The sequence below is a fragment of the Eucyclogobius newberryi genome, unplaced genomic scaffold, assembly GCF_026437365.1.
Source record: "Eucyclogobius newberryi isolate DKJ021-1_F unplaced genomic scaffold, fEucNew1.0.hap1 SCAF_19, whole genome shotgun sequence".
Lineage (NCBI taxonomy): Eukaryota > Metazoa > Chordata > Actinopteri > Gobiiformes > Gobiidae > Eucyclogobius > Eucyclogobius newberryi.
The window spans coordinates 14,800,983-14,828,811 of record NW_027315823.1 but is presented as its reverse complement, the minus strand read 5'-3'; the positions used below and the strand labels follow the sequence as shown (position 1 = coordinate 14,828,811).

The following is a 27,829-nucleotide window of genomic DNA, read 5'->3' as shown; positions in this document are numbered from 1 at the left end:
TATCGATGGAATGTAGTAAAAAAATAAATCCAGCAGATGACGCTCCTATCCTGATCTGTGACAACATGGACACGCCCACTGATGACGTCTGATCCCGTGACACTGTCCATGGTCCCGAGCGTTTCGTTCGTACTGCTGCGGGTATCTGAACGATCTTTGCGGTTTCCTAGTGAAATGATCATCGTCGCTGTTTAAAGGCATTTGCTACACACTGTTTGTCCAATGAAGATGCTGTCCCGTTTACTGAAGGAGCACCAGGCGAAGCAAAACGAGCGGAAAGAGCTGCAAGGTGAAGGGCTAATGCTAATGCTAACTGCACTCCAAAGCTAAAAACAAATCTCGTTTCTCGTGTAAAGTTTGGCCTCTGAGCTTCGATAAGGGGCTTTTATTCTCCCGTGCTCCTATGCTATGTGCTGATTGTATTTCATATTTCAGTGGTGTGTCTGAGGTTAGGGAAATATCTCAACTTAGAGATATCAATTTGAAACTTTTTCTTTAGTTTATGTGTTGAAATTGCCAAAATTGCAATTACACATTTGGGACAGATACATTTGAATGGATAGAGCCAGGTTAAAATGTCTTAATTTAGTTGACATATTACATACACACGAAAATGTATGGAGGGGATTTGGGGTATTTTTGGGTAAACATGCATAATGACCATAAACTTTGTAAATATGATCACAACAGGAGGTTATTGTTATATATGTTATATGTGACCTGTCCTGTGACCATGATCTCTTTATCTAAAGCTCCTGCTGCATAATATCACCCAATCATTTGTTTACAACATGTTTTTTGTTGCAGAAAAACGCAGACGTGAAGCTATAGCAGCAGCCACATGCTTGACAGAAGCCCTGGTTGATCACCTGAATGTTGGGTAATTTCAATAATTATGCTCTCTGTAAAAACTGTGTATTTTCTGTATTCCTGTATTATTGATAAAAATAAAACGTTTTTTATATTTTGCAATTTTGACTACATGAAAAAAACATATTTTTTGCATGTTTTTATAGTCCATATAACAATTACAGTTATCAAAATAAAATTATGATTATTTCAACAGTCATCTCGTCACAATCATTCCAGTTAATCGTGGCAGCCCTACTCATGTGTTAAATATAAAAACTCCTAAAGTTTCGTAAACCTGTGATGCAAGTTTGAAAATCGGCTTATAGATTCTGGTAGAACAAAGATTAATCTGTAAACTGTGGCCATATCTGGAAAGAATTCAAATGGGTTTTATAGTACAACACACTTGCCAAATAATAATACAACATCATCTTGGCATCAATGTACACGTACCGTAGTAGTTTAACAATTCCTTTCTTTGTTTTTGTCTTACTTACCCAGAGTGGCCCAGGCGTATGTGAATCAACGTAAACTGGACCATGAAGTTAAGACACTGCAAGTCCAAGCAGGCCAGTTTTCTAAGCAGACTGCCCAGTGGATCAGCATGGTGGAGGGGTTCAACCAGGCCCTAAAGGTGTGTGATATGGCAAAATACAATGTCTACACTCAACAATACATTCACTCAAACTGCCCTAATAGACCCTTTAAAAGTGTCTGGAATGGACGCAAAAGTGAAGTGGATCAGAAGGTAATTTCAGTGTGAAAAAATTTGGATTAATCACAGCATATCACAAGATAGAAAAGTCAAAAAGGTTTTGGCAAATAAAACATTGATACATGTGAGTGATATCAGAAAAGATGAAAATGTTCAAGTTTTTTTTTTATTTTACTGGACAAATACTCAAAAAATGTAACTACTTATTTTTCAATTTTTTTTCATAAGACTTATTTTTTATTATAATTTATTTTGGAGCTCAAGTACTATGTTTTTGGCAATAAACTTATTTTTCCCTCCTTTGTTATAGAAAAGCAAACAAACTGACTTTTCTACACTGAAAATTCATAATTGTTGCTTATCGTTTTGTTATAAACACTTTTTTTAACCTTTGCCTCCATCCAAGATTCTGATGGCAGCAATTTAAAGGGCCTAAACATGCACAGAAAATACATTTTTTACTCTTCAATGTTCAGCGTAAATTTAGGTAAAAAGGAACAGTTGTTTGTTGAGATAACCAGATAAATCTCATTGAAACCTTGTCACTGGTCAGTCGGTCTGAGAGGATTTGGCTGCTGCAGTCTAATTGAATTTGCAGCGTGACACCAAATTTGCTGGACTGACAATGTTCACATTCATTTAAACCAAATTGCAAAACACTTGTGTCATAAACGTCATGAAAATACAAGTTGGAAGTTGGTGTAAATAAAATGCTATCAGCAAATTTGGATCTCGGAACTGAAATTAACAAAACTTTAAACACATCTTTGTTAAATAATAATCAATTTTTTCTTTGTATTCTTTTGGACAGGAAATTGGCGACGTAGAGAACTGGGCTCGCAGTATTGAAATGGACATGAGAACCATCTCCACGGCGTTGGAGTACGTGCATAAAGGTCAGCTCCAAGCGGCATCCACATAGTGCCGCAAAGAAGAGATGGCGTGAAAAGTTCACTACGAAATGCTCCGGGATGAAATGACAGTACCATCGCTTCTGGGCATTTTGGGAGAATTTGGATTGATTAAACAGGACAGGTTATATTAGGCTTGATATGTCTTACTTATTATATTATTATTATTATTATTATTGTTATGCCAGGTTTTTGTGTTAAATACCATGATCATTGTTGTTTGTTTTGCTAATATTGTTCGTACAGCGAAAGTATTTTTTAAAAGTCATGCTTGAATAAATGTTTACATATTATCTGCCCATTATTGAAATTCAGCAGTAATATATAGAGATTTTACATTCAAAATTACTATTGTGGATGTTGTTTTGAAGATACGCAAAATTTGACTATCAAGTGAACCGTTTGAGATCAAATTGAGAGCTGATTAAAACACAAATAAAAAAACATGTAAACTTTCAAAGAAGGATCTTAGGTGATATTTCTGCACTTTTGTGACTAATTTATGAAACGGGCATTTCACAATTAACCTCAACTAAAACTTTTAAAGACATGTTTTAACGCATTTCTTTTGGATTGACAAAAGAAATACATTAATTTTTGTCAATATTGTTTTCCCCCAATAGAGAGAAGGGTTGTCAAAAACATCAATATCCAGATACTAATCGATACTAAAACGAGATACTAATTTTAACTGATAATGATACTGTTTTACTATTTGCAAAATTATAGCTGTGATAAAAGAAGATTATGACAGGGAAAAAGTTTTTGCAACACATTTTTGTATCCAGACCAACATTTTTTCCGAAAGAGCATGATTTACTGTAGTTGTCTTGCTGCACTTGGTAATTTAATCCACATGTGCATATTTGGCAACTAAACTTCTCTAAAAATGTGATGTGAGGGTTTAAGTATTCAATTTAATTTAGTTTTGCAATTACGATATTATGGAATAATTTTTCTCTACAAGGCCAGGCACAACATAAAGTACAATACATGAGCTGTAATAAAGTGAGGCCATGCAAAACCCCACGTGTGTCCGTCTGTCAGTGCAACTTCAGTCCTGACTTGCACAAACACGGGGAGTTACGGATTGTGGATTACAGTCCGCGGACTTGTCTTAAAGGATCAACCAAAGGGATAAAGGTTCCTGTGGCCCAGCCTCGCGGAGCTAAGGTACAAGAGTGACCACCAGAAAGGGAAAGGTACTAGTGTCAACAAGCATCACCTTACTACAAGGTAGGAACTTTATGTATATTACGTACATTGTATTTACATTTTAAATAGAAAAATAAGTTGTTTTTTTTACGTTACATGTATGTAATTATATTAATTACAATAGAAATAATGTATGCTAATATTGTAAATGAACATTATTGAGATATTCATTTCTGTCAATATTGCTTGCCGTATACAGCGTATGAATTATATGTTAAATATGTTTTTTGTTTTTTTAGTAATTTGAACAAACACATAATCAAGAATTATTTGTTTTTTAATTGATACATCATCGATACATGTTAAAAATCATACAGTTATAATCCGTAGTAATTAATAAAGTTTGCAAAAAAAACATTTACTCTGCCTAACGCCTGAAGCTTTATTAATTCCTTGTAACTTTCTACTACTACTACTACTATAGAACCAAACTACTTACAAGCGCTAACTAACTTAAATAGCTGTGTTCCAGTGACATAGTGTCAGTGGTAAATTTATATGACAATTGTGATATATTTCTGTTGTTTCAAAATATAAATGAAATGGGAGAAAAACACACAATGTGTTTGCTTCTTATTCAATATGAAAAAATAATTGGTCTGAGCCCTGAGCGCTGTAAGCAGCTTTGTCACAGGCATTAAATTTATAGCTCTAAACAATGCAGCCTTTTCCCTGCAGGCCTCCGTCCCCCCCACCATAAGAGCATTAGCGCTCATGTGCCAAATGCAGTTACGTATTCTAACCACCTTTTCAATCAGACTTTATGACATTATGAAATCATGAGTTTTCAATGGGCGTTCCACGAGTTGAAGCTTGTCTTATCTGTGATATTTGCGCAATGTGTTTGTCTAACAGGTCCAGCATTAAAAACCCCATAACATTTGTGCGAGGCGAGCAGCATGGACACTCAGATTATTTATGATCTTTTAGGGTAAGTAAGCAATACATTTACATTCTACTGCGTTTGATAGACTAACAAAATGTCTATTTTTTTAGGGAAAATGCATGCTTGTACATCTTGGGCACGTTCTCTGTCCTGTGGGTCCTTGTCTGGCTCTACAAAGACAGTCTAGAAATTGATAACTTCAGTGAGAAGTATGTTTTTGTGACCGGTTGTGATTCGGGATTCGGGAACCTCCTCTGTAAGAATTTGGATCGTAAAGGGTTCCGCGTGCTGGCTGGGTGTCTGACGGAAAAGGGGGCGGATGATTTGAAGAGAGTTGCTGGGCCCAAACTGAAGACTGTCCTGCTGGACGTGACCAGCCAGGACAGTATACAGAAGGCAATGGAGTGGACCAAGAAGGAAGTGGGAGATAAGGGTAAGACCGATTGCTTTGTACTAGTTCTAAACATGAACCAAAATGGAACACTTGTTGATCCCTTGTTTCATAAACACAAGCGACCCATATCTTTCAAAAGATTTCCATAATTCTGTAAAAAATCTGTCTCACTGAGGAATTAATATGAATAACCCATCCCACTTCACATGTGTGGCATATCAAGATCCTGAGGAGATGGCATGAATATTGCACAGGTGTGCCTTAGGCTGGCCACAATAAGGACCCTCTGAAATGTTCGGTTTTGCTTTATTGGAGGGGTCTGGGTGGGTCTGAAAACCAGTCAGTATCCAAAGTGACCACCACTTGCCTCACGCAGTGTAACACCTCTCCTTCACATAGAGTTGATCAGGTTGTTGATTGTGGCCTGTGGAATGTTGGTCCACTTTTCTTCATTGGTTTGGTGTCTAGCATGTGGCGTCTGGCCTCTGAGCATTTGTCCACTCAAGTCGGTTTCAACAACGAGGTGCAACGAGGTCAGGTCGAGACCCTGATGAGGACGACGAGCTGCAGATGAGCTTCCCTGAGATGGTTCCTGACACTTAGTGCAGACATTCTCTGGTTATCCAAACTGATTGTTGCCGTAGCTGTCCAGGTGCACTGGTCTCAGATGAACTTGGAGATGCTGGATGTGGAGGTCCTGGCCTGGTGTGGTTACACGTGGTGACCGACCACTCCTACTTTGTTTTACTGCGCCACTGTAAAATTTTCGTTGCTTATATGATTTCAAGAGATAGTAAATGACCAGTTGCCAAGTGGAAGGTATGATTTAATAACAGAATAAGCACTTACTCTGTTTTGATGTATGTTTCAGGACTTTGGGGCATTGTAAACAACGCAGGCCGGGCGTTACCGATGGGTCCGTCCGAGTGGATGAGAATAGAGGACTTCCGAGGCACGCTCAAAGTCAACATGGACGGAGTGATCGCCATGACGATAACCTTTCTGCCCCTCATCAAGAAAGCCAGGGGTCGAATTGTGAACGTGGCATCAGTGCTGGGACGGGTGGCAGCTAACGGAGGAGGATACTGCATCTCCAAGTTTGCAATCGAGGGTTTCTCTGACTCTCTCAGGTGTGACTTTATAAAGTGGTGGAATATACTGTTATGATTATTGATGTGTTTGAAAGTCGCCCAATAAGAAACATTATACAGTAATGCTATTTGGAAGTCATTACAGTCCCATTATATATCTCAGGCGTTGAGAGATTGAGTTTTATACCTGAATTCCAATCGAAAAAGGGTTTATTTCCATTATAAGTGAACAGAAACACCAACTAGGAATTTACTTTTGATTATATATTTTGACAAAACTGCTATTTCTACTGATCATTTATCAAACCAAGTTAAAAAGAATAGTTTGTTAGAAATGTGGAGGGTAAACTTTAACCTAATTTTAAAACATGAGGGTAGAATAGTGCTTCTGAGAGTGAAATTAAACTTTTAATGTCTCATATTATGTAAAAACGCTGAAAACTTAGTGCTTAACAAGCTTAGAAAATTAGATAATTGTCACAGAAACTGAAAACTGTTAAATGAATACAAGAATCACATGTGTTACTTTCAAAACAGTTTGAATCCAGCCAGCTTCTCTACTTCTCTCTTCCCTTTGCCAAAACCACTCCCAAACAAATGAGATTCTCTGTGGCTGGAGTAAAACTCTGGAACTCCCTGGACTATCATTTAAAAACATCAACTAATGTCTATATCTTTAAGAAACAATAAAGCAATAACAATCAAATCATATGAATTAAATATGTTTTTTTAAAGGGCTCAACCATTGAAGTGTTGCATGTTATAAATGTAAAACAGTGTATGTAAAATGTAAAAGCAATTGTGTAAACAAGATGAGTTTTTTTGTTGTATGATATTTTTTAAGAAAGGCGCTATCTGCCCCTGCTCCTTTTTGACTGTGATGGTGATTTATGTTAACGTAAATAACACACAGTTGAAAAAAAGAATAATAATAATTTTAAAAAAGTAAGTAGGGCTGCAACAATTATTCGACTTATGTTGTAATTTTTTTTTAATAAGTGTAATTGTTATCTGGACTATACAGACTCTGAAACACAAATGAAAAAACCTTTTATAACAAAGACAAAGGCATCTTTAAATCAAAAAGGTCAATAAAGACTTTCAGATTTTTAATTAAGATATACTTTTTTCATGATATTATCCATCTAGAAGCCTTCGATCACCAGATTTCAACCTTTTTTTGGTTTAAAATCTATCTTAAAATGTTCAATGTACAATATACGTAATGATTTGACTAGTTGACTAATTGAAGGAATAATTGCTGACCAGTCTAAAATACTAAATTAATTGTTAGTTACAGCCCTAGTTTGAAGACGTTTAAACTACTACTGTATAAATTGTGTTTAATCTTGTGGTGAGGGTTAAAACATACTTCTGCCATTATTTTTATCATCCACCAATATTGTCCACTGCATTTTCTTAGGAAGCAATAACTTCTAAGCCACAAAAAAAATCATTTGTGTATTGCTTTTGTGGTAAACTCACCAAACAAGTTGCCGCTCACAAAATTAAATGTAATATCCTTTCATATTGCATGAAAACTGTTGCTCTGTTCTTTATTAAACTCTGCTTTCTATTGTCCACTTCATTTCCTTTCTTCATTTTTGCAGGAGGGATATAAACCACTTTGGAGTGAACGTGTGCATCATTGAACCGGGTTTTTTCAAGACGGCCGTGACCAGTCTGGACCCTCTGGAGAGAGAGCTGCACCGCCTCTGGAACCAGCTCACGCCTGAAGTGAAGGCCAGCTACGGGGACAAGTACCTGGACAAGTGTGAGTACTGCAACTGACACCACGCGCACCAGATGTAGTTATTTAGTCCAGTATCAAGTCATGGATTTATTTTATGATTGTTTCTCTGTGACTGTGGTGAGTTAAGCATTTACCCACTAACCAGAGGGTCAGTGGTTCCAATCTCACCAAGCCCACAGTGTGATTTGTGGTATTGTGTGGCAAGAAATCAATATTTTTTTAATTCATTTAAATCCTTTTTTGGGTAAGTTAATGTAAAGCACTTAGTTAATTGGACTTATTGCTGTAATTAATTGGCATAATCATGACAAATGAAATATTAAAGTGTACTAAAGGGGTATTAAAGGGTACAACTACTAAATTCATTGCTATTGTAGCCAGTAACAGGGCTGTAGTTCTAAATGATTGGATGACACTAAATAAAAGGGGTGTGCTAACATGTCAGTACTGCTATTGTGGGAGGCTGTATCGATATTGATTACCGGTATTTTCTATTTTCATTTTACAAATACAATTCTGTTGCTCGTTTGGCGAAAGGAAAATTGTTTATGCATGTTTGTTTTAATGTACGTGTAATGTGCAATATATTTATTATCGCATATATCGCACAATCATACTGTATCATGAGCCATGTATTGTGTATTGTATTGAATCTAAAGGTCCTTGTGAGATTCCCAGACCTTCTAAATAAATGGAATCGCTCAGACTACAACTTGGAGTAAACTAAAGATGAGGGAACAGCACCGTAACAAGTTTAAAAGCTTGTTAAGTTGATTTGGTCTAATCTGTCCCCTTTAATGATGCAAACACTACTGGAAAACACTCCCATTTTCTAATTTTGTTTCTAGACATCATGGTCCAGCGGTTGATCATGAACGCCGTGTGCGACTCCGACCTGTCCAAAGTGACCAACTGTATGGAGCACGCTGTTACCGCTGCCTATCCCAGGACCAGGTACAGCGCGGGGTGGGACGCCAAGCTCCTCTGGATACCACTCTCCTACATGCCCTCCTTCGTGGTGGACCTGGGACTCAAGCTGGTGCTGCCACGCCCCTCACAAAGTGTCTAAAGTCAATATTTGATTCACAATGTTTAAGTTGTTTCGGTTGCAAACAGAGGTTGAGCTAAAGAATATGCAAAAAATAGTGTTATCCATGTGTATTTATGTCTGTGTAACTCATTACTTTTATTACATACAGTGCCTTCTGCTGTTTGTTACAATGGAACAATGAGGAAATATTAAATGCCTGTATACCTCGTTGGTGCCTTACACATTCTGTTATTCTGTTATTGTATGATGTCAAAATAAAATGGATGAAGATAAGTTATTTCTTCAGACTAAACAAAAACCATGATAGATGGTGCAACACGTTTAGGGTGCATTCACACTTGCACTTTGACCACATTGATCCTGGGACTAAACCAGAACTAATCCCGAAAATAAATAACCTGGACTAGACAGGACCAACCCAAGACCACACCAGGACGAAAATCAAGTGTGACTGCCCCTTTAAAGTGCATATGACAGGTTCTCATGTTTTTCTAATTATTACTGAGCTTTTCCGTTAAATTGCAGTTTGCAAAGTAAAAACAAAGTTGAAAATTACGGAAGTAGTGCTGAGTTCTAAAACCCTCTATGTCATCAAAACGCGACATTCCATCAAAAATTATGGTACAATTTGTTAAAATATATCCATGTTTACACACAAAGAATTTTCTGATACATAATTTAACTAGGGGTGCACGGTGGCAAAGGCGGTTAGCGCTCTTGCCTCCCAAGAAGGAGATCATGGGTTCGATTCCCGGACCAGACCAACATCACATGATCTCTCTGGGTGGAGTCTGCATGTTCTCCCCGTGTTACCGTGGGTTCTCTCCGGGTTCTCCGGCTTCCTCCCACCGTCCAAAGACATGCATGTGTTAGGTAAGATTGGTGACTCTAAATTGGCCCTAGTGAATGAATGTGAGCGTGAACTGTCTGTAATGTCTATGTCTCTGTGTTGGCCCTGTGACGAGTTGGCCACTGTCCAGGATGTACCCCGCCTAAGGCCCGAAGTCACTGGGATAGGCTCCAGTCACCCGCGACCCCGAAAGGGAACAAGCGGTAGAAAATGGATGGATGGATGGATGGATAATTTAACTAAATGGTGTTATCAGGTACAATTTGCCAAGTATGCTTATCTCGCTCACTCTTCCGCTTTCCAACTAGGGAGTAAACGTCATCAAAATAAGGGAAGATAGGGAATTTTTTTATTGCCATGCAATCTTACATATGATCATGTCCACATTGTTAAATTAAGTATGTTGTGGCATAATACATAGCCTCTTTAAATTGAATAGCACTTCACACGGGCTTCACTAGATGGTGCTGTAATTCCCACAATTGTACCACTCAAGCCACCTCAACTTTATAAGCAGCAGTTAAATGATTTGTTAATGTCACCAGACTAGACTTTATATAATCATTAACTAAGTATTTTTATTTAGTGAACAATTCAGGCTCTTCATAATTCATAACCTTCATAATTTAATCAACGAATTACGATTATTATTATTATTATCATTATTATTACTATTATTATTATTATTATTATTACTATTATCACTATTGTCTTATCATTACAATAAGTTGAGTGGGAACAGTGTTGAGCAACTTAAACAGTATCCCATTGGTTGAGCGCATTGTGCAACCATTGGCTTGTAAAGAAAGTGTAATCTAATACTATGGGTCAAAGGCTTTCTTACAGTTGAAATATGGTTTAGGAGTTTGAAACAGGTGTTGGGGAAAAGGGGTCGTTCGAGTTCGTCATGCAGTTGGTTCCAGTGATTGGCCGCGGCGCAGCGTCTGGAGCGGCACATGTTCAATGTTATGGCTCTAGATCTTCAGGTGTCGAAAGAGTCATTCCAGGCGCAGCTGCTGCTTTCTCTGGACGCTGCTAACACTTGTGTCTACTTTACATGCCTACTCTCATTATTAAGGTAGGCGTTATAATAATATAGGCAGGGTTTTTCTTTCACAAACAGTCAACGCTTGTGTCTGTGGAGCCGCGCGTCTTTACGCACATTACGCGCGGCATTCAACACGTTCTTCGCTTGTTATAACGCAAACACGCGTGGCACGTGTGCAGGCCCGGCCGTGTTAAAGGCAGATTCAAATTTCCAAACGTGTACTTTTGACTGTAGGTTCCCTTCTGACCCCTGGCCGCCTGCCGACTGAAATATTTGCCCAGGCTGTTCGTCACTGCCACGGGCGCCATGCACTGCCTGAGAGCGCTGCGCCTCACCAAAAGATCTCAACTCATTTCGAGAAATGTGGACGCCACAAAGAGGGTGCTGCTGGTCCATCCGCGGTGCTGTGAGAGCTCCAACTCGGATGGGTTCCACCAACGAGCCGCTGCACACTTGGATCTGTTCAAACTGTGAGTGTTTATCTGTGGCTTCTCTGAGCTCAGCGGCTACTTCTGCAAATACACCAGTGTCTGTAGTAGATTGGACTGGAGTGAAAATGCTTGTACGAATGCTGTAACTATGCAACTCAAATGGTGATATGGGAATTAAGATGATATATATATTTAAAAAAAAGTAATAGACATAATAGATCCATGAGTAGGCCCCAGCAAGCGAAATAAACATAGTGTGCACACACTATGTTTAATGGAGTTCTTCTGTGTTGTTTAAATGCTTAAATATTGTAGTCTATGTTATTTTTACCAATAATTGTCTATTGTAAGACGTCACAAGAATGTACTTAAACTGTTTTTTTCTCAACAGAAGTGTCCTCACAAAGTCCCCCAGCTCTGGAGTGGAAGACATGCTCTTCTACACCATCACTGGAGGACAAGAGCAAATCCCCATTGCACATTTTAACTCAGTAGGTAGATAAAACCAGAATATCCTTGTACTTTTGGTGATTGTCACATATAGGAAATGAAAACAAAAGCACTTTTTTCCTCTGTTTAGGCCCTGAAAAAGACTGGTCTGCTCCCTTCAGACCCTCGCCTCAGGGAGTGTATGGAGAAACTGCGTCAGGCTGTGAGAGAGTCAGTCGGGGACGTCATGATGGACAGAGACTTGTTCCACAGGTGACACAAATACATACATTTGGGAATTTCAGTTACGGATTTCACAAAGTTCTGCTTCAGCTCTAAATCTGAATGACCAAAATATGACATCAATAAAGGATTATATGTTATAACGTGAAGATTAGGCCTGGTTTATATGGACAATCCAGTCCCATAAAATCTATTTTGCACCAGAACTGGTTTTCTGACAGTTGGCTGTGTCCAGTGCTTCATCACATCCGTCTCTCTCTCTCTTCTTTCCGTCATGTGTCTCTCACTTCCTGTCGAAAGGCATTAAACATACATTACATATGTGCTGACGTGATTTATTAATTCCCATTGCCTGTGAAGAGTTCCCTTACAAATCTGGAGGTCAAGATGAGCTCCACGTGCAGAAAAAGACAAGACATTAAGGTTACCTCGCTTCTGAAAATGTATCAAAGTAGTTACTCTGCCTCCTCCTCTGATGCCGGGGCAAACAGGAGTGGAGCCTTGTCTTTCTCTCTTCTGAACATTTTACAAATCTGTTCAGCCAGATCGTAACAAAGATCACAACTCTTTCTCTGAGGTTTGGCTGCTCCACTGATCCGTTCTAGATTCACCTGGAGCGCGCAGGCCTGAGTTAGGCCCGGGTCTTTCCAAACTTGAGGCTTAAGCTGGAGATGGAGCTAGTTTCAGCCTAGAATTTCAAGGGATACGCCTTGACTAGTGAAGCGATTTTGATGGAATAACCCCATTTTCTTGTTCAATTGTTTACCGTTTATAGCAAGAATGTAACTTAATGCTATAAAGTTAGCACTGCTGAATACCCCAAAGTGTTAGTCTAAACCTGAGTGGAATGAGTTTTCATTGTAAATGGCAGTTTCGGAAAAAGCTCTACATTTATGTCAGTTATGTCATTGTCACCAATGTCTGTGGTTGTGCATTAAGGTATATGCATGTTTGCTTATTTATCTATTTATTATACGGGGGAAGTTGGTTGAGCAAAGGGGCATAGCGATGGCTCTAAAACTCATCGGCCACATCATTGTAAGATAAAATAAGATAAGCTTTATTTGTCCCACAATGGTGAAATTCCATTGTTGCAAGAAATATTAGACAGATTAGGAACAGAAGTATAATAATAAAAACAGATTAAAAAAAACTCTTATAATCTTATTAATAATAATAACAGTCATATTTACAGCTGTATTGCTTCAATAGGAACATCCATAATAATTAAAAAAAAAAAAAAAAGATAAAGGAAAGTCTTAGTTTTATTGTAATTTATTATCATTTATTGTGTTAACATGACCGTTTGTCAGCAGCATGAATACTACAGCTATCTATATCCATTGACTGGATGTATGTACCGGTAGTTGCTGGGTTGTACGATTAGTCACGCTTTTTAAATAACCTTTATAAATACCCTGTAACTGACGTGTGATTTTGCTTTTTTCCATGTGTGGGCATGAGCTGAGCTATTTTAAGCCTGACCTTCAACAAGAATCTATTTTAATAAAGGATTGCGGCCTCTATCTGTCCTGTTGTCTTCCCATTTATCTACAGCATTGGCGACAGAACACTCCCGTCGCCAAGTAAAAAGTACCGTATCTTGTATGATTTTGCACCACTGTACTATATGTTGATGCAAAAACATATTTTCCAAAATCAATTGATAAAAAACAAACAATACAATTTCAACTCAATCAATTATGTTTTATTCCCTCAACTTTCTCTGATAAATGTATTCAGTTGAATTTTGCACAGATCTTGGTCGTAAACAGCCTTTTTAGAGTGTTGCATTTAACCACGCTAGGAATGTAAAACTGCTTTAAAACAGAAAGCAAAATGTTTTGGCCGGTTAAAAGTGTCTGAATGAACCAATAATGTCCATGTCTCTTTGAGTTTCCAGGTGCATGGGCGGAAACATTTTGCTGCTGATACAAGCCTTCAGGAAGAAATTCATTATTCCGGAGTTTGACGTTTTTGCAAAGCAGATAAACAAAATCTACTACAACGTGGAGAAGCAAACCGACGGAAAAGTAAGGCTCAAATGCAACAACAACAACAGGTTCTATTGTACACTGGTCATAGTAATAGTCGTGGATTTGACACACCGCCTTTACCAGCGCCGGTTTTGTCTGTGTTTAGGTGGCAGACTACATTCCGCAGTTGGCCAAGTTCAACCCGGAGCTGTGGGGTGTTTCTCTGTGCACAGTGGATGGTCAGAGGTACAGCAAACACATTTGGAATTTGTGTAGCGTCTTTTACCAATGTTACATCTGTCTCACGCAATAAGAGGCAATGCCAACAGGGCGAGGAGCTATGGAAAAGGGCGCTGCACTGCTTTTCTTAACATAGAGCGTGAGTTATTGAAGCTGGTCTGTATAGTAAGGCATTTCTCCCCTTTTGACATTTGACGTTTCGGTATTAGTCTATTGAGCACTTGCTATTGGAAGCAACTTGCATCATATACTATTTTTAAATTGTAGGAAAGTGTTGAGTCGGTAATAAGTCAAAAAGGTGATATTTACTGTACATTCTTATTCAATTTTGTATTTAAATGTTTTGAGTTGGATTTAAACATGCACTATGTAACTTTTCTGGGGGTCTGCTATATGCTTGTTTCCATGGAGATGTTATTGCTTTGTTTGAAATGTTCCAAAGTATGGGATTTGAGGCTATCTTGCAATTACAAGTGTTTTACTGCTAATGAAATACATTGGGAAAAACTTGCATTCTGGAAGTGCCATCTGCGTGACGGAGATTTAAAACAAGTTTAATGCCATACTGTGGAATATTACAGGCAATAACATCTCCATGAGAGTAGCAGAAAAGTCACTTAGTGCACCTTTAAGGCAAATCCTTTGTTAATGAAGTCAGGTATGATTATTTTAATATTTTTCTGTTATAATGAAAATACGTCATTCACATTTATTGTAGTTTAGTAGCACAGAAATGACTCAGAATCTTTTACCCACAGTGCACTGGAAATCAGCAGTGCATTTTCTTAACTTAAAGCAACAGTATGTAACTTTCTGGAGGTGCATGAGTCCATGGAAATAGAAAGTTGAAACCATACTTCGAAACATTATCCATGGAGATAGACAAGCTTCATGTCATACTGTGGACTTTTATAACCAAAGGAACAACATTTCCACTCACAATTCGATGCAATGCACGATACAGCAATAGATAGTGATAATCAATCTATTGCTCAGGATGTTCTACGATTCTCATCACTATTTTTTAAAGGACCCAATATATTTGAACAATGTTTTTCTTTGTTAAACAGCGACCAGCACAAACTTGAAATGAAATACACCCATTTTAATAATCAAAATAGTTAGCATTAACATTAACAAGTTTACTTTCCTCACAATTGTAGTGCTGACACAAGATAATGTGGGAAGTTATACCAAATATTACTCAAAGTGAAATATCAATACAGCAGCCCACAATATTGATACTGTAGCCTCAAAATGTCATTGTTTTTTGTGCAATAAAAACAGATCAGATTTATCAGTCCTGACTCGTTTTGTAACAACAAACTATCTCTCTTGATAGGTCGCCCCAGCAGCACAGCTTAAATAATCTTCTATAAATAGAACAAATTATATATAAATAAAGATGACCTAACCTGAATAGAATCTCCATCTGTTGGAATAGTCATAAACACACGCACTTTAACATGCTACACTACTTTCCCTCCTTGGACTGATGCTAGTTTCTCCCCCTCAGACACTCGGTGGGCGACACTAAGCAGCCGTTCTGTCTCCAGTCGTGTGTGAAGCCTCTGCAATACGCCATCGCGGTCCACGAGGACGGCACGGACTCAGTGCATCGATATGTGGGGATGGAGCCCAGCGGGGTCAAGTTCAACATGCTCTCGCTCAACGATGAAGGTGGGACTCACTATTGTCTATCGGGCTGAAGAAATAACACACCGAGTAAATGTGCGTCGCCGCGATGAATCATCAGGTTCAACAGTTACAGATTTGACCTATCGAGAGTTTTATTTTTCAGTCTAGAAGAGGTGGTCAAAAAATGTGCAAAAAAAATGATAATATCACAATTTTCTTGGAGCCAGATGGTGATTTAATTTGATCACGATCTATGTAAATTTAGTTTATTGTATTTAGGACGTAAAAACGTTATTGGATACTAAAACTGCATTGCACGATATGAGGATTCAACAAAAATAGTGCATTGTCACATTAATTAAATCACAATTCGATTTTTAGCACCATATTGCCCAGTCTTGGTCTAGAATGTGAAAATTCCAACACATTGCTATATACGGACTTAAAGCTAAATATAATGTAATAGACTGACAAAGGCAAGAAAAACAATCAACCAAAATGACTCCCACACTAAAAAATCACATTCAAGCTTGATTTTTTTAATTTACAATGGCTAAAACAACTATGTATCCAGACTATAATTACCCAATAATCCAACGTGCAGTGTACTAATGCCCAGCTAATACCGGTACTTGGAGAGCTTTGATCATTGCAGACGTTAAACCTTTCTTCCTGTTGTAAGTTGGTAATAAAACAGTATCTTATCGTGGGCTCTTTGTTTCAGATAAACCCCACAATCCCATGGTGAACGCTGGGGCTATAGTGATCAGCTCACTTATCAAGGTAAACACTCTACTCTACATGTACTGTAGTGTGTAAAGCTGAGTCAGCACATGTGCGTGAAGTGTCCCTGTGCTGCCCGTGTGTTCGGTAAATAATGCAAGATGTACAGACATTTTGGATTCATATAGTTATTCCAGCAGCTTCTAGCCAGTAGATAACAGTTGACCAGAACATTAGCAAAGAAAAACAGTTTATTAAGAGTGAATTGATGTTCTTTTGAATGGCTCGTTCAAGGTGTATTAAGTAATTTTTCTGGTGGAGAATCTGCCTTGAAGCTGTGATTGTTTGGCCTTGAATATATAATCGAACTGATCTATTTAGTTATATCATTACAGCTGTTTATATCGTGCAAGAATAAGTTGGAAAACATGCATTCTCCCTGTAAGCGAGGTCGCCTCTCCACATAGAACATTCTTGTCAAAACAACTCTTTTACAGGGAGACAATGAGGTGGCAGACACTTAAAAGTTACATTGTGCACCTTTAAATGAACGGAAAGTAGCTTGTGCTCTTTAAAATGTACTACAATCTCGACTGAAGCTGTGTTGCCAGAGTCTTAACCTGCAGAAGAGACACATCCAAGTGTTTGTCCTTCTGCAGAATCCCAGACTCACTGAGCTGCAGAGGCCAAACTAGCTCTGAGTCATCTTTGGTGCAGGAGCTGAGCTTTAGGTAGTTCACATCAGAGAGAGGACCAGAGGTTTAGACACTCTGGATTTAGGCTTTTAAACTGGCAACACAAAAGAGACTGATGTGAGGTTTATTCTGTTTCCTGAGTGGATAATCAGCTTGAGAACCAAAAACACCAAATAATTACATGGACAGCTCGACCATCATGACCATTGTTTTTTAAGAATAAATCAGCATTACAATTTTTATTAGTAAAAACATTTGAATTCAGAATATTCACCTCATATTTGGAGAAAATAGGGACATTTTTAGAGAATTTAAAATAAAAAACTAGAAAGCTATCATGTCTTAAAAAGAGTCTAATATTTTTTTCTTCTTACTCTTTGATGTGAAAGAATTCCAAACATTTAGCTCCCATTAATTACATCACTAAATAACTATTCTTCCAGAAGCCACTTTGGCAACTTTTTATCTATGATTTGCATCGTCACTGTCTTAATTGTTGAATGCACTTGTAACAAATTAATTTAGATTTGTGTTGAAGTACAGTTAAATATCATCTATATTTTTAATCAACTGTTTTCTACGTTCCTTAAATATAGTAAACCAATATCGAGTTAAGGTAAAAAATATTGAAATAAATATGATGAATACATTTCCAAACGTTATCTTTAATTTACTTTCTTCTTTCTACGTTCTTATAGATTGTATTTCTGTGTAACATGTGACTAAACCTCTTCCTGGGAGTATTTCACATGACCTCTTATCTCCCGCTCGCCGGAGAGCCCTTTTTAGCAGATAAAGGGCTCTAAATTATGCAATCAGCCATATTCATGAACCGCCTCGCTCCGTCTTTGTGTATGATTACTACTGCACAATCCCGTCACTCTTCATTGTCGCGCCGATTGTTTGAAAGCCGTTATTACAATCAGTGTTATTTGTATGCAAGCGAACCACTTTCTGCTCTGTGCCCGCAGCCCTGTGCCAATAAAGCCGAGAGGTTTGACTACGTGAGTACCCTGTTGTGCGGAGCTATGGCGTGACCCGGCGTTGACTTTTGAGTAATGTGTTTGTCTTCTCTGTCCAAGGTTATGGAGTTTGTGAAGAGGATGGCAGGGCAGGAGTATGTGGGCTTTAGTAATGCAACGTGAGGATTCATTCATTTGACTTGACTCTGCGTGTATACAACCTGTTTACTCAAATTAATTGTCCCCCACATCTCCCCTGGGCTGACTGATCTGCCCATTAATGCCCCTCAGACCACCACCAATCATTCATACTACATACACAGACATGCCGGGTGGCTAAACTGCAACTAAAAGTATTAAATGTGCACTGTGTAACATTGTCTCCATAGAAGTCTTATTGCTTTTGGCTGGAATGTTCCATAGTATGGCATAAAATAATATATAAATGCAGTTGTTGTTGTTGTTATTATTGCAAACATATCTTAAAAAACATGCATTGGTTACTGTGAGGCGGCATGCTTTTCCACAGATCTGACTTGTAAAGTGGCCTTTTGGTGTCACCTGCTTCTCTATATAGCGATAGATAAGTTTAATGCCATGCTGTGGAACATTTCAGGCAAAGCAATAACATCACAATGGAGACAAGAAGGTGGAGGAGCCTCTGCTGAAAAATGATAAAACATAAATAAAATAAATAGTTCACACATGAATTTTTATATTTACTCCTGTAAGTGATCATACAGCCTGTTGTTACGTGCGTTCCTATACTGTACTGCTAGAACAGACTGTATTTAATTACAAATAAGTGTGTCTTGTTATAGCATATTTATTTTATCTCCATCGTAAACACAGTTAATCCTATTCTATACATTATCTAGCCATTACTTTTTTGCCTTTTATTGCACACAGAACATAAATAATTGTAAAGATCCCTTCACTGCGATCCTTAATGTACTTTCAAACCTTGAAAGTACGGCTGTGTATTTCTATATATACATCACATTGTGTCAGGTTTGGTCCAGTAATGACATCTCATTGTAATAGCGTAGTTAGTAACATAGCATCGAGCCTACATTACATACTGCTATTGTGTCCTTGGACATTGGGTATTATTCCCTTGTTTACTCTTGCGCTAATTACTACAACCTTGACAACAACATGGTTTTTGCAGTAGCCGTTCCTTGTTCATCAGCGCGTCCTGGATCCCTCCACTGTTGTTTTGCATTATTAATGTTTTAGTATTGACGTGCCTCTGCCTCTGTCTCAGGTTCCAGTCAGAAAAAGAAACGGGCGACAGAAACTTCGCTATCGGATACTACATGAAAGAGAAGAAGGTCAGCAGCTACGGAACATTTTTTGCTATGTACGCACAACAATCATCTTTATTTAATGTCTAGTCAACCGAGAACCGTTTTGGAAATTAAACTGGCGATGTGTGCGATTGAGCGTTTAGGTTCTTGCACTCCACAATTTCGTCGCCCTGATTTGATCCCCGGGGTTGTTGGTTTTGGGAGATCTCAATTTTACAAGTCTGAAGATGATCTTGTTTGTTTCGCCAGTGTTTCCCTCCTGGAGCAGATATGATAGACGCCCTAGACTTCTACTTTCAGGTAAAAGCACATCAAGGCTAACATTAGGAGGTCTGTATTAAAGCATTGAACTTCTGCAGTGGAGGTTGCAATCGAAATCCACAAAAAAAAAAAAAAAATGCAGTTGATAAATGGTATGGATAGATCTTATTTTCATATTTACCTATTTTGTTTATTTTATTTACCGTATTTTCCGCACTAGAAGGCACATTACAATAAGGCACACTTGTCAATGAATGGTCTATTTTCGATCATTTTTCATATATAAGGCGCATTTAGCGAAAACAAAACGTGTACCACACAAAATCGCTTCGAAGTCAGTAAGAACAACCAGAAATAATCCATATATAAGGCGCACTGGATTTTAAAGTGCACTGGATTATAAAGCGTACTTTATTATAAAGCGCATTGTCGTTTTTTGAGAACATTTTAAAAGAAAAGGCTTTTAAGTGCGCCTTATAGTGCGGAAAATACAGTATTTATTTTCCCCAGGTGTTTTTTAATGATTAAAACAAAAAAAAAGAGGTAAATTCGTCTGGATAAAGGAGCAAGATATTAAAGTACGATTTTTCAGACTACGTATTAGTATTAAAACACAGGTCAGCTTTTCCCACAGTACGCCAGAATCAATTATGCCAAGGACTCAATGTGTCATTTGTAACTTTGTGGACGGATTAAATTAGACCTTTTTTCCGGGTATTTACAATATTGATCTAAAATGTCCTTTTGGCGATTTTATGAGCACTCAAGCCTCAAGGTGATAAAAGTGCTTTCCATAAAAATCCATTCCAATCTGTACTTTTCTCTGCACAATTTTAATACTTCATTCATTAATTTTCTACCGCTTTGTCCCGTTAGGGGTTGCGGGTGACTGGAGCCTATCCCAGTGACTTTGGGCCGTAGGCAAATTAATCAATTTAATACTTCATCACAGGCATTTTAACATATTAACTAGTTTGAAAATATCTTCTGAGTCTCCTGTCATACAATAAAAAATACTAATCAGTTCAACCATACTGTCGTCTCTCAGCTCTGCTCCATCGAGGTGAACTGTGAATCAGGAAGCATCATGGCCGCCACGCTCGCCAACGGAGGGATCTGTCCAATCACAGGCGAGCGCGTGCTGAGCGCCGAGGCCGTGAGGAACACCCTAAGCCTCATGTACTCCTGTGGGATGTACGACTTCTCTGGAGAAATGGCCTTCCATGTGAGTGGAAGGTCGCCCTGACTCCAAAACCGCTCCGTCGGTTTGAAAAAGAAAAGCCAATTAAAACTCTTTGTGGTGTGTTTCTCCCTGAGGTGGGGCTGCCAGCTAAATCGGGCGTGTCCGGGGCCATACTTCTGGTGATTCCAAACGTGATGGGAATGTTGTGTTGGTCCCCCCCTCTGGACAGGGTCGGGAACAGCGTCCGGGGGATACATTTCTGTCAGGCAAGCGATACGTTTACTGAACTGTTACTATTCACTCTCTGTAGGCATTTAGCACATCTCCATTCATGATATAGTGTATTATGCAGCATTTATTAGCTCATTTAGACATTTTTTTTTCTACTCGGAGGTTTTTACACATAATTACACATATTTAAACATTGTCTTGTTTATAATACCTTTACCTATACCTTTTGCTGTGTTGAATAAAATCTAGAATGCTCCTTTTTTATTAATTAATGTAGAGATGAGAGTAAGTGCAATTTCAAATTTTGGTGCTGCAATTGAATTTTTTTGGTTGCAATTTATGTTTTAAAATCGAGCTTTATATCTCTGTAGTAGAAAAAGCTTCAGTTGTAGTCATCTTGTAGTCCAGATGACTACAACTGCTTTTTCTACTATGGAACACGCCTGGACGAATGAGGGATTACACCGACTTTATATCTCTGTGCACATTCTAATCTTGTCCAGGAGCATTTAACAGCACACTAAAATACGAACTGCTTAGCTAAAAAAAGAGTCCCATGCATTTCAGAATACTCAGAGCTCAATCTAAACAAAATGTGGCTTTGAGGCCCTTACCACTTCTGTGCCACTCTCAAATGCAGCTATTGATTATTGACCATTTCCTGTTTTGTAATGCATTTAAGTGTGTTCCAGCTTAAGCCAAGTTTGAGTTTCAATTCAAAATTACGTTATTTTGTGTTCAATAAATGCAGAAAGACGTACAATAAATGCGTAAATGATTAGCGGGTGATTAAACGTATAGATAAGCTCATAAAGGCAAATCTATGCATAAATGAGCACATAACTCGTTAATATGAATGCAAGCGCAAGCACATTCACGGATCATTCACGGGTCATTCACGGGTCATTCACGGGTCATTCACGGGTCATTCACGGGTCATTCACGGGTTATTCACGGGTTATTCACGGGTCATTCACGGGTCATTCACGGGTCATTCACGGGTCATTCACGGGTCATTCACGGGTCATTCACGGGTCATTCACTCATCCAGCAAAGGCAAAAAGGAGAAGCTTCTCTTATTATCAACAGTATGTGTTGTGTGCGTAGTTGAACTCGTCGTAGCCTAAAGCTGCAGAGGTACTGGTGCGAGGCAAACACAGCAGACAAACGGGGCATAAACTGTAGTAAATGTACATCTGAGTGTTCGTGAGCGAGGGAGGAGGCCCTGTGGTGTACTGTAGAAGCACTTTCCACCAATAAGAAAGTGATATTTAATTAATTTTTATTTTAGTATAATTGGAATTATTTTGTCAAATAGTTACAAGGGGTAGAGTATTTTAAAATATCTCAAAAATATCGTTATTGCAACACAACAGCAATACAGCATAACATATGGCAAAAAAAAAAAAGTACAGTAACAGAATTTCTGACTTACTAACAAGAGCCATTAACATTGCTTTTTTTTTTTGTTTATTGTGATTAATATTGCAGCTCTAGGTTGAGTTTAGTGTAACGCTGAGTTCTTATCGTTCTTAGGGACTTGTATCACATTTTAACTTCCACAATTATGACAATCTACGGCACTTTGTGAAGAAGGAGGACCCCCGCAGACCACTGGGAGACGACCTGGTCAGTGCTTGGTAACTAGCTATTAATCCATTACTTCTTTACATGTAATCTCCTCTCTCGTTACCACGGCAGAACAAGTCGGTGTTCAGCTTGATGTTTGCAGCTTACAGCGGAGACGTGTCGGCCTTGAGACGGTAGCGTGACTTGCTTATGATTTTATTGAGTCGTTTAACCGTCTTATTTAAATGCATGTGATTCCTTCCTTCTTAGTTTTGCATTATCCTCTATGAATATGGACCAAAAAGACTACGACGCCAGAACAGCCCTTCATATTGCCGCAGCTGAAGGTGAGCTCGACACAAATATGTATTATTTTATACAACTGATAAGATAAATAATAATTGAAGTCTAATATTTAGCTTGGATTAATATTATTTGTTGTGTTTGTTTGCTTGAATACCATTTTATCACAATTTGCAGATACAGTATGTTACATTGTATTTCATGCAAAACTAAATCCACTTTATATGTACTTACTTACTAACTTAAATGTACTTCTACTTACTATAATAACCAGGATAAATATTGTTAAAGACCCTCTGTACCCAATTTATCCCATTTTCAAACAGGATCGTTACCTTAAGGGAGAAAAGAGAAACAAAAAGCTCCACTTGAGTTAAACTTTCTTGTTTAGGATGTGTTCACACTCATGGTATGTTCCAGCCCACTTGTAACTGTCTTTTATTTATTTTATTTTATTTAACGTTTATTTATCCAGGTACTAGTTTGATTGAGAACCAATTCTCATTTATAACGAGGAAGCAGCACAAAGAGCAGAGCAACAATACATACAATACAACACAAAATAACATACAGATACATCTTTAAACTTTTAGAGTATTAGAGTATTTCAATTAAAAGAGTATGAAAGAGCAACTTAAGAGCAGGTGCACTCTTCATTACTTGGAACAAACATTTGGGGGGAAAGCCCTGGAATGCCACTCAAGCTGGTAACTTCAACTTCACATACGAGATCAATTATAACATTTACAATAATGATAATAATCCCAAATAGATTGGTCAACCACCACATAAATAGTGTAATTGTTATTGTTAAAAATAAAATCCAACAAAATAATTTTATTTGACACGTTAGATTAATTTGTTTAACCTTTACATTTCTTTAGCCTACATAATAGCATTTGCCAAAATTTAGAGTTAATTCGGTTGGAACACTCGGAAGTGGGAAATAATGAGATAAAGATCCTTGGTTTAGGCCGAGTTTTGCCCCGATTTTAATGTGATGATTACATGACTGCTTCTCTTTGTTTGTTCCTAGATTTAAACATTTTTTAGACCTTGTAATAGATACACAACATCTACAAAACATATGATTATTATTACTGTATTATTATTACTATCATTATTATTATCACTGTATTATTATCCTGTTGAAAGCTTAGTTATTATAATACCTATGTGCTGATGAAACTGGTATCACAAAAATAACCTGTTTTTTTTTTCTTCATTATTTGTTGTTCTTTATGTCATTCCTCTTTTTCTTTTTAATACTTTTGTCAAACTGACAAATAGGACGCCTGTTTATCTGCAAATGAGAAAGTGAAAATGATCTATCCCACCGCTCACAGCTCTAATCAGTGCGATGCTCCACTCCATTCGTTCTGGTGATAAATGTCGAGACACACTACGTCTGCACTGCGTTAAAGAAAGCACTAATGAGCCCTACACAATGCCATATGCTCATTATTTGTTCACTTTATAAAGTTAAGTCTCCGCAGAGTTGTTAGTCTCCCCTGCAACATCTTTTAAAAAGCCCTGCGAGCTACTCATTTGTTCAAAAGATAACACTGGGAGCAATAATTGTTTGTCTGAAATGATAAAAGCAGTGCCGTGCAGCCCTAAATCCGATTCCACGGAAGATTGTCTGGATATTAAGTTGTATTTTACTGCCTAATGGATTTCCAGACAAATGAAATCTTTTTACAGACACTTTTTGTTACAGGGATTATATGCATTTATTTCCTTTTGGTCCGTTTAGGGAGTTAAACTATTCAATGTGTGTTACACTTTTATTGTCCATATAAATTCTGTTCAGTTCTACATGTTTTTTCTTCTTCTTCTTCTGCTTCTTTCCCCCAGGCCATGTAGATGTGGTTAAGTTTCTCACAGAAACCTGTAAAGTTGATCCATTGACAAAAGACAGGTAAGCAATTTTGTCAGCAATTCTGTGTTTATTTTAGTTTCGAAGCCATACTTTGTGGTGGTTATTTATATTACGTTAATCTGTTAAGAATGTAATTTGTTTATATATATTTATACAATAGTAACTCATTGAAACAAGCTGGTGATGTAAGTTTCAGGTCAGGTCTATGTAGAGGAGACAACGCTCAGAAAGTAAGAATGCATGTTTATTTAAGGCATTTTTGAGCAATAAAAACACAAGACACACTAAATACCAAACTGTGGAATATCTGCAGAGACCAGCAGGAAAGTTACATTGTGCACCTTTAATACAAACAATATGTTACAAAGGCATTTTATTTCTGGACATTTGACTGTAGGATTAAGTAAATTAACAAGTAATTGCACATTTTTAGAGACATTTTGCAATTTTCCGGAGACAATTCGTGTTTTCAAAGCAAGATTCAGTTCACAGTGCACGTTTGAGACACATCCAGAAGCATTAACATGTGAGAAAAGACTGAAATATCAGCTACAAGATCAAAACAAGAGCATGTTTGTTGTAAGGTTGTCAAAAAGTCAATACTCAGATACTAAAACTGTTCATCAAGCGTAACTAGATTTGAATACTGAGGGGGGAAAGATACAGTTTAAGAATGGTCTAAACTATTAAAACCACACGGTAAGACAATTAACACTACTACAAATTATTTTTGTGTTAAAAATAGATTTTATTGTCTAAAAAAAGATCATTGTGGTGTCGAAATCAGTATCAAGCATCAAGCCTTTCTCTAAACATCACCATCAGCAGGTTTTATACATTAGACCCCAAATTGAATACCGTATTTTCCGGACTATAAGTCGCCAAAAAATGCTTAATAGAGAAGAAAAGAAAAAAAAAAAAGAGTTGCACTGGAGTATGAAATGCGTTTGCAAGTGTGAAAATAACAAATAATATCACATATAAGTCGCTCCAGAGTACAAGTATAAGTATATAAGTATAAATATAAGTATAAGTTGCACCCCGGCCAAAACTATGAAAACAGATGCAACTTATGGTCCGAAAAATACAGTAGATATTTTATAGATGTTTTTTCATTTATTTTTTACATAATTAATGGTGGTATTTCTGATTTGCAAGAGAATGATGAAACCAGTCCATATGATACAATTCAGAAATAGCACACACACAAGATTAGAAATGTCGATTGTCAAAGGAAGTCAGCATGATCACATTATAGAGATTTTAGACACTCGAATCAAACAAACAATGTCCGCCGGAAAAACGTCACATGCTCCTGATGTGTTGAACCAGGTGGGGGAACCAGCCCATCGACGACGCCCTGCAGTTCGGACACACGGACGTGGTGGCTTTGTTGAAGGACTACCAGCAGGTCTGCAGCAGGGACCCCCAGTCTGAGCCCTCGCACAAAATGGACGCCATCGAAGACATGGTGTGACGTGTCCAAAGTTAGCCAAAGACTTCTACGAGCCGTCCATCGGTGCAAGGACAAGGTTTAAGAACAGGACATCACATTTAATGGAGATGGAGATGGAATTGGTTGAGGGAACTGGTTCTTGACCCCTTTCTGAGACATCTTTTCATTGTAGAATGTGAAAGTACCAATACCAAATGAAGACAACAATATTGTTCATCGGCAGTATGAGTAGTTCAGATATTGAACTGTAAATTTTGTGTACTTAACTGTAAATTTTGTGTATATAGAAAGCCTATTTTTATCTTATAGTAAATTTAAATAGTTTTTCTTCAATGCATGCAAGCTTTTTGAATCTATACATCTTGTTTTATTATTGTTCATTGTTGTATGTCGCACCGAATCACCAAAGCAAGTTCCTTTGTTTGTGACTTTTGTTCATTGACAATGGAAATAAGCCTGTTCTGGTTTATATCAAAAACCTTTTTACAGAATTAAATATATATTTTTATAAACTTCTGTAATACAACCTGTTTTAGTTGTAGTTTTAGTTTCACATCAACGTGTAATTAAAGGGATAGTTTGTAAAAAACATATTGACTATTTCTTTTTTCTTTACTTACAAATACAAAACAGTAACAGTTGTGAAAACAGCAACAAGGACAAAAGCAGCAGCAGAGAGACATTATATACATACATATTTATTGATACCCTTTTAATTGCCCGGGTGCGACTTATACTTATATTTATACTTATACTTATACTTATATTTATACTCCAAAGTGACTTATATGTGATATTTGTTATTTTCACGCTTGCAACCGCATTTCATACTCCAGTGCAACTTATATGTGTTTTTTTCTTCTCTAGTATGCATTTTTTGGCTGGTGCGACTTATACTCTGGTGCGACTTATAGTCCAGAACATACGGAACTAGAGACACACGTTTGATAACCTCTCCCGCATCATTTCCTTTTTTTTTAGTACTTCATAAACATGACCTCTCTGTGTCCCAGATAGTGTTCAAATCAAATATTGATTTTACAGACAGTCTTTGTGAATGTGATGCTCTTAATCACATTAACATTGAATATAATGTCCAAGTGGTTTATGTTGTGCTTTAGTGTTTTGGTTCTCAAACAGATAATGAGGGTCTTCCATCAAAGTGGCTTGACAAGTCCAGAAATCCTGACATCCTGGGCTCAAACTAGCCTCGTCTCCAGCTTAAGCCTCAAATCGTTCCATGACAGAAATAAGCCTGAGCCTGAGCAAGGCTAATTCAGGCGTGAGGTTTAAACTGCGCCTTGTGCTGCTCTCGGTGAATCTGAGGAGGCCAGAGATCAGTGGAGCAACAAAACCACAGAATCTGAACTGAAAAGAGACGTTAGTTACTGGTGATCTGATTGAACCAGAGCGCCTGGACAGTAGCTTGATTTACAACACAGTGGTATTTTGTTCATTCTGATCTTCGCCCCTCCTTTCTTTTCACTACACCTCTTTTCTCCTGTTTGGCAGTGAGAAGAAGTTTCATGCG

General features: G+C 37.7%; 3 protein-coding genes across 4 annotated transcripts; all 3 read left to right on the top strand.

The window, feature by feature from the left end:
• The first annotated feature begins 73 nt into the window (after positions 1-73).
• Positions 74-2,608, top strand: bloc1s1 (biogenesis of lysosomal organelles complex-1, subunit 1). Its single transcript, XM_072451827.1, has 4 exons — positions 74-289; positions 808-880; positions 1,354-1,486; positions 2,379-2,608. The coding sequence occupies exons 1-4, from the start codon at positions 223-225 to the stop codon at positions 2,487-2,489; spliced, it is 384 nt and encodes a 127-aa protein (XP_072307928.1). The 5' UTR covers positions 74-222; the 3' UTR covers positions 2,490-2,608.
• Positions 2,609-4,477: 1,869 nt separating this feature from the next.
• rdh5 (retinol dehydrogenase 5 (11-cis/9-cis)) lies at positions 4,478-8,973 on the top strand. The gene is made up of 5 exons (XM_072451821.1): positions 4,478-4,624; positions 4,690-5,012; positions 5,845-6,103; positions 7,675-7,838; positions 8,666-8,973. Exons 1-5 carry the CDS (start codon positions 4,593-4,595, stop codon positions 8,884-8,886), a joined length of 999 nt encoding a protein of 332 aa, XP_072307922.1. The 5' UTR covers positions 4,478-4,592; the 3' UTR covers positions 8,887-8,973.
• A 1,639-nt stretch (positions 8,974-10,612) lies between these two features.
• Positions 10,613-26,842, top strand: gls2b (glutaminase 2b (liver, mitochondrial)). 2 transcript variants are annotated; one of them, XM_072451810.1, is made up of 19 exons: positions 10,613-10,796; positions 11,001-11,236; positions 11,589-11,688; positions 11,778-11,899; positions 13,773-13,902; positions 14,012-14,091; positions 15,602-15,765; positions 16,448-16,506; positions 18,113-18,145; positions 18,224-18,282; positions 19,371-19,437; positions 19,663-19,713; positions 20,723-20,899; positions 20,992-21,123; positions 22,625-22,717; positions 22,790-22,851; positions 22,928-23,004; positions 24,818-24,881; positions 26,175-26,842. In XM_072451810.1, the coding sequence occupies exons 2-19, from the start codon at positions 11,073-11,075 to the stop codon at positions 26,317-26,319; spliced, it is 1,779 nt and encodes a 592-aa protein (XP_072307911.1). In that variant the 5' UTR covers positions 10,613-10,796; positions 11,001-11,072; the 3' UTR covers positions 26,320-26,842. The 2 variants fall into 2 exon arrangements, with proteins under 2 accessions (XP_072307911.1, XP_072307912.1); XM_072451811.1 differs by lacking the exons at positions 10,613-10,796; positions 11,001-11,236 and having other exon boundaries at positions 11,589-11,692; positions 26,175-26,838.
• The last annotated feature ends 987 nt before the right edge of the window (positions 26,843-27,829 follow it).

Bases quoted from the DNA above. Each gene is read 5' to 3' on its own strand.
- bloc1s1 (XM_072451827.1), top strand. From the start codon at position 223: ATGAAGATGCTGTCCCGTTTACTGAAGGAGCACCAGGCGAAGCAAAAC. The intron at 881-1,353 runs GTAATTTCAATA...TTACTTACCCAG, and splicing joins GTTGATCACCTGAATGTTGG to AGTGGCCCAGGCGTATGTGA. The intron at 1,487-2,378 runs GTGTGTGATATG...TCTTTTGGACAG, and splicing joins GGTTCAACCAGGCCCTAAAG to GAAATTGGCGACGTAGAGAA.
- rdh5 (XM_072451821.1), top strand. From the start codon at position 4,593: ATGGACACTCAGATTATTTATGATCTTTTAGG. The intron at 5,013-5,844 runs GTAAGACCGATT...TGTATGTTTCAG, and splicing joins GAAGGAAGTGGGAGATAAGG to GACTTTGGGGCATTGTAAAC. The intron at 7,839-8,665 runs GTGAGTACTGCA...TTTTGTTTCTAG, and splicing joins GGACAAGTACCTGGACAAGT to ACATCATGGTCCAGCGGTTG.
- gls2b (XM_072451810.1), top strand. From the start codon at position 11,073: ATGCACTGCCTGAGAGCGCTGCGCCTCACCAAAAGATCTCAACTCATT. The intron at 16,507-18,112 runs GTAAACACTCTA...CTGTGCCCGCAG, and splicing joins TGATCAGCTCACTTATCAAG to CCCTGTGCCAATAAAGCCGA. The intron at 22,718-22,789 runs GTCAGTGCTTGG...TTACCACGGCAG, and splicing joins GACCACTGGGAGACGACCTG to AACAAGTCGGTGTTCAGCTT.